General features: G+C 50.1%; 1 protein-coding gene across 1 annotated transcript in view; it reads right to left on the reverse strand.

Moving 5' to 3' along the window:
- Positions 1-3,269: 3,269 nt before the first annotated feature.
- The window catches only part of ENO1 (enolase 1), a 16,573-nt gene continuing 13,501 nt past the window's right edge, over positions 3,270-6,341 (reverse strand). Inside the window, exons 7-10 of the mRNA XM_017502939.2 lie at positions 6,202-6,341; positions 4,858-4,966; positions 4,529-4,587; positions 3,270-3,708 (exon numbers count right to left, since the gene is read on the reverse strand). Of these exons, the coding sequence (XP_017358428.1) occupies positions 3,639-3,708; positions 4,529-4,587; positions 4,858-4,966; positions 6,202-6,341 (378 nt within the window). The 3' untranslated portion in view covers positions 3,270-3,638. The remainder of the gene's footprint in view (positions 3,709-4,528; positions 4,588-4,857; positions 4,967-6,201) is intronic.

Here is a 6,341-nt window from a genome sequence, read left to right on the forward strand (position 1 = left end):
ACCCCTTCTCTACTAAAAATACAAAAAAATTAGCTAGGTTTGGTGGTACATACCTATAATCCCAGCTACTCTGGTGGAGGCTAAGGCACGGGAATCACTGGAACCCAGGAGGTGGAGGTTGTAGTGAGCTGAGGTCACACCACTGCACTCAAGCCTGGGCAACAGTGAGACTGTCTTAGAAAAAAGTATTAAAAATAAAAAAATATATAGTTTTTTTCCGAGGCGGGTGCTCGCTGTTACCCGGGCTAACCCCAGGCCTATCTTAAACGTCTCACTGAGAATGGTTTCTTGAAACTTGGCCTGCATGTTGCCTGTCCTGCCTCAGACCCAGGGAAGGCCCCAGAGGTCTGCACTTCTGGTCGGCTGTCAACGTCAGGAATGTACTTCATTTCTACTGGGTCAGGAAGTTTGGTCAGTCAGCTTTCCTTATTTGGGGCCTCTGTGTCTCCAGGGTCAATGTGGTAAAACGCTCAGTCTAGCCTGCAATGTAAACGCCTCCACCCCAGTCCATCAGCCGCCTTTTGGGGTGGTGCCAACTGGAAGGGATCCTACCTACCTGTTTGCCATCTACCCTCAAGAGTGATACATGAGGTTTACGTCACAGTCAGGGAATGCTGACATTAAACCAAACTGAAAAATACTAATGTTAACTTGCTGCCTTACAGTTGAGATAAACAAGATGTAGAACACGCCAGTAACTGTCAGACGCAGTTCAGTGATTTACTTCCCCCACAGTCAGTTCACAGATAGATAGCGGTCATTAAATCCTGGAAAGGGTTAGTGTTTGTGGTTTTATGTGGGATGACTGCATTAAGTTAGAATGACTTTGTTACTGCCGTCACCTGGAGATGAAGTTTAGTTTAAGCAAACGTGTGTGGGTGCAGAGCTCACAGGGCTGAACCACGATGGCTTTGTAGTATGTCAACTTGATTTGAGTTCCCAGTTATTCAATCAAATATTAATTTAGGTATTACTGTAAAACTATTTTGCAGAGGTAATTAAAGCTACTAGTAAGTAGATGTTAAGGAATTACCCTAGATACTCTAGTTCTGCCCAAGCCCATAAGCGAGGTGGTTTATTTTTTTTTTTTTAGACAGTCTCAGCTGGACGTGGTGGCTCATGCCTGTAATCTCAGCACTTTGGGAGGCTGAGGCAGGCGGATCACGAGGTCAGGAGGTCAAGACCAGCCTAACATGGTGAAACCCAGTCTCTACGAAAAATACAAAAATTAGCCAGGCATGGTGGCACATGCTTGTAGTCCCAGCTACTTGGGTGGCTGAGACAGGAGAATCACTTGAACCCAGGAGGCAGAGGTTGCAGTGAGCCAAGATTGCGCCACTGTACTCCAGCCTGGGAGACAGTGAGACTCTCAAAAACAAGGTCTAAAAAAAAAAAAAAAAGTCTCACTCCATTACCCAGGCTGGAATAGAGTGGTGCTCCAACCTCTGCCTCCTGGGTTCAATAATTCTCTTATCTCAGCCTCCCAAGTAGGTGGGATTATAGGTACATAACACCATTCCCAGCTAACTTTTTGGTGTTTTTAGTAGAGACTGGGTTTTGCCATCTTGGTCAGGCCGGTCACAAACTCCTGACCTCAGATGATCCGCCCAACTCGGCTTCCGAGGAAGTACTGAGATTATAGGTGTGAGCCACCACGCCCGGCCAGTGAGGCAGACTCAAAAGCCAAGGTTTCGAAAGAAATTTCCCCTGTGAAATGGCAGCTTCACTCAGGCCCCCGGGGTTCCAGCCTGCTGCTCGCCGTCACCCCGTCCCACTGGCAGTCCTGTGAATTTCAGACGTGTTTACTCAGGCCCCACAATCACAGAATCCTATTATTTTTGAGAAAGAGTCTCACTCTGTCACCCAGGCTGGAATGCAGTGGTGTGACCTTGGCTCACGGCAGCCCTAACCTCCTGGGCTCAAGCAATCCTCCAGCCTCAGCCTTCTGAATAGCTGGGACCATAGGTGTGCCACCGTGCCCAGCTAACTTGTTTTTTGTAGAGACAGGGACTTGCCATGTTGCACACGCCTATCTTTAACTCCTGAGCTCAAGCAATCCTCCTGCCTCAGCCTGTGTTGGGTTTACAGGCATGAACCACTGCGCCTGGCCACCAATTCTTAGTATCTGTACCTTTCCTTCTTTCTGGTTCTGCTTCTCAGGTTAAATCCTGAAATAAACAATGAACAAGAATGTCCACAAGAGGGCTCCCCAGCTCCCTGACCGTGCACTGGAAAGCACAACTCAAGATACTGATTTTAGGGAGAAAATCAAATAGAATATGAGACTTCTTCAAGGGGCATATGGCAACCAGTTTCTCATCTCTCACTTTTATTACTTATTTTTATTTGAGATGGAGTCTTGCTCTGCTGCCAAGTGTAACAGCATGATCTTGGCTCACTGCAACCTCCGCATCTTGGGTTTAAGCCATTCTCATGCCTCAGCCTCCTGAGTAGCTGGGATTACAGGTGCATGTAACCACACCCAGATAATTTTTATATTTTTAGTAAAGGCGGGGTTTTGCCATATTGGCCAGGCTGGTCTTGATCTTCTGACCTCAGGTGATCTGCCCACCCTGGCCTCCCCAAGTGCTGGAATTATAGGTGTGAGCCACCATACCTGGCCTCATCTCTCACTTCTAAATAAATGTATACCTCACACCCTGTATTTAGCATTACCCTAGAACAGTACTTTCAAGTTTTCTATCTGCATAATCCGATGCAGTGGGCATCAGCTACAAATGGCAGCTACCGAGCACATGAAACCTGACGCGTGAGAAACCAAGGAATGCAATTCATTAACTTAAATGGGGTCCCGAGATCCTCTAGATGCCCTTCTACCTTCCTGCCCAGAGTTCCCTTTTAATCCTTCTTTTACTTGCTTTCCCCAGGAAGAGATCCTCATCCTAGCGCTTCCCAGGATGGTCACATTTACCATGCAGTCCTTCTGGCCTGAACAGTATGGTTACGTAACCCAGTAGCTACCATCTTTAAGATGATCAACACACAGGCCTGCATTTGAATTTCCTTCCAAATGAGTTGTCTGAAAAGTCTCGCTCTGCCTCAAAGCTTACACTCCCTGTTGTGACCCCATGACCCTGGTGGGACAGTGCATGTCTCCTCTCTTCCATTTGCCTCAAGTTCTCTTCCCAAGGACCCAGGAAAATGTTCTCAACGGAGTTCTCAAAGGCTGACACCCTATCGGCAGACCCCCTGAACACTAAGGACAAGACCCAGACTGTCCCAAATACACACGGCCACACAAAACAGGGTATTCTCATGGTTCACTGATGGCTTTTATTTTGAGCACAAAACCACTGGGGATCTTGCCTGTGGCCACCCCGGAGAGGACACTGGAGGTTCATATTGCTCCAGACACTTGGTGGAAAGTGAGGCGAGAAAAACCACGATTTGGGCCAATTACACGACTGTGAAGCTAGGGCTGCCATGAGGGCTCCGGGGAGCTGGGCTTCTGTAGAAGTTCTAAGGAAGCAGTGCGAACCCCACGGTGGTGGGCGAGGGGAGCTAACTAGCAGGGGCCCCTGCAAGTGTTGGTCGGGGGGCCTGGAGCTGCCCGAGCTGACACGAGGGGGGGAGTCTAATCAGCCAACAGGCGACTGAAGGGCTGGCCTGCCCACCGCTTACTTGGCCATGGGGTTTCTGAAGTTCCTGCCAGCAAACTTAGCCTTGCTGCCCAGCTCCTCTTCAATTCTTAGATGAGATGGGGAGGAAAAAAGAAAAGTCAGTCTTCAAGTTGTAAGTTTTCCCATCCCAGATGTCAAAGACACAGCCCCACTTCTCCTGTGAAGCTGAGAACCCGGAACTCTCCAGTTCGTCCACCTTCTTAAACCCTCTACACTGTGCTGCTCTGAGACTCCAGAAATAGTGAAAATGTGTGTGCTGCTTGAATCTTGATATTAGACCCTGTCTCAAACAAACAAAACAACAAAAAAGGCCCATGCCTACTGTTCACCTGCTTTTTTGTGGATGTCTGAAAATTCCCAGGATTCAGTTTTAATGAAGGGGTAATTAGGAAGTACTCAGGAATGGGTGTCCCGTTTCCCTACAAGTCCAGGAAATAATAACTGAAAAAGGGGGCAAGTCTCCCCGTGTTCAGGGGCTTTCCAAGGACAGATAGGAAGGGCAGGCCAGAACCACCCCCGCAGCGCTGATGAGTGAACTCAGCCATGTGTCCTTTGGCTGCTTCTTTCTCCCTCCAAGTCCTGGCTCCACATCCACAAAAGAGGGGTTAAGTGAAACAGATCATATGAAGGAACTCTGAAAGCTGTAAAGTCATGGCTCAACTGTTGAAGGCGGTCCCATCCTCCCTCACCAGAAGAGGACAGCACTGTGCGGAACAGGCTCTGGTGGCACTGGGCGGGTGCCGGGTCTATGCCTAACTCTGCCTGGACCTAAGCCTGATCTGGGCCTGGCTGTCTGTACCCGTACATGTTCCCAGAGCCAGAAGCCCCTGGGGAAAGGCAGTGCCTCCTCTGAGTGCAGGCCCCTGTTCTCAGGAGCCCCCCCTTACCTGAGGAGCTGGTTGTACTTGGCCAAGCGCTCAGATCGGCAAGGGGCACCAGTCTTGATCTAGGAGAAAACAAAGGCCATTCGCTTATAGCGGACAGACGGGCTTTACAGGCATTTCTGGCAGGGAGAGGGTATGATGTCTGAGACCCTAGGAAAGAGGGTCCATATCACACAGGAAGGGCACTCATGGCCCTGTTCTGTTCAGGCTCCAAAACCAGGGCAGTGACTCAGGGGAGATGAGCAAAAACAGGACAGACACGGAGCGGCACTGGTTTTGGGTATTCCTAGGAAGCTGAGGTCAGAGAGAAGAAAGGAGACGCTCATTCTCACCTGCCCAGTGCACAGCCCCACCACCAGGTCGGCGATGAAGGTATCTTCAGTCTCCCCGGAACGATGAGACACCATGACGCCCCAACCATTGGCCTGAGCCAACTTGCACCTGGAAGCCAAGAGACAACCCAGATGGCACGAGCGCATTTTCTGGTGCCACAAACCCCAATGCCATTATTCCTCAGTGCCGGCAGGAGAGCAGCGGCAGGGCCGATAGTGGCTAAAGCTCTCCATGCCTGGGCTTGTCAAGAGCAGAGGACAATCGTCACCCTCCTCTGAACTCTTCCACCCCCAGGACCTTCTCAGCCTGCTTGTCATGGTTCAAACACTGGGTTCAGCCTCCCTTGACGGGGAAAGACTAGTGATCCCTAACAGAGCCCCTCACAGGTACATCTGCTCAACCACCATCTCCACGTAAAATGAAGGCACGTGTCAAGAGCCACAAGGAATTAGGAATAGGCCATCAGTGCTCAACACCCCAGGCCGCTTAACTCATTAATTTAAAAAACAGAGACTCTCACTATGTTGCCCAGTGTGGTGTCAAACTCCTGGGTGTAAGCGATCCACCTGCCTCAGCCTTCCAAAGTGCTGGGACTATAGGCTTGAGCCACCGTGCCCGGCGTATTTACTTTAGAGCCAGGGTCTTGCTCTGCCACCCAGGATGGAGAGCAGGGGTGCAATCACAACTCACTGCAGCCTCAAACCCCTGGACTCAGTCAATCCTCCCGCCTTAGCCTCCTGAGTAGCTGGGACTACTGGAAAATGCCATCACTTCCAGCTCATTTTTTTGAGATGGAGTCTCACTCTGTCACCCAGGCTGGAGTATAGTGGCACAATCTCGGCTCACTGTAACCTCTATTTCCTGGGTTCAAGTGATTCTCCTGCCTCAGCCTTCCGAGTAGCTGGGACTAAAGGTGTGTGCCACTGCGCCTGGTTAATCTTTATATTTTTAGTAGAGATGGGGCTTTCACCATGTTGGCCAGGTTGGTCTCGAACTCCTGACCTCATAATCCACCCGTCTTGGCCTCCAAAAGTGCTGGGATTACAGGTGTGAGCCACCGTGCCCGGCTGTGGCTCATTTTTTTTTTTATTGGTTTGTAGAGTTGCTATTTTGCCCGGGCTGGTCTTGAACTCCTGAGCTCCTCCTGCCTTGGCCTCCCAAAATGTTGGGAGGCCCCAACTTTTCAATTAAAAAGGCTCCTGAGTTCAAACATGAAACCTGTTGAAATTCCAGGGTGCCCTACATTCTGGCCAGCAGGATTCCCCATCACTGGAACAAAAGGGCCCTTTTTCTGATTCACAAGCTACAGCTGTGGGCAAGCTGCTGGCCGGGAAGACACTCACGCCTGCAGGGACTCGGTCACGGAGCCAATCTGGTTCACTTTGAGCAGGAGGCAGTTGCAGGACTTCTCATTTGCAGCCTTGGCAATCCTCTTCGGGTTGGTCACTGTGAGATCATCCCCAACCACCTGGATTCCTGCACT

Source organism: Cebus imitator, unplaced genomic scaffold (genome assembly GCF_001604975.1).
Source record: "Cebus imitator isolate Cc_AM_T3 unplaced genomic scaffold, Cebus_imitator-1.0 Scaffold15, whole genome shotgun sequence".
In the NCBI taxonomy this organism is placed as follows: Eukaryota; Metazoa; Chordata; class Mammalia; order Primates; family Cebidae; genus Cebus; species Cebus imitator.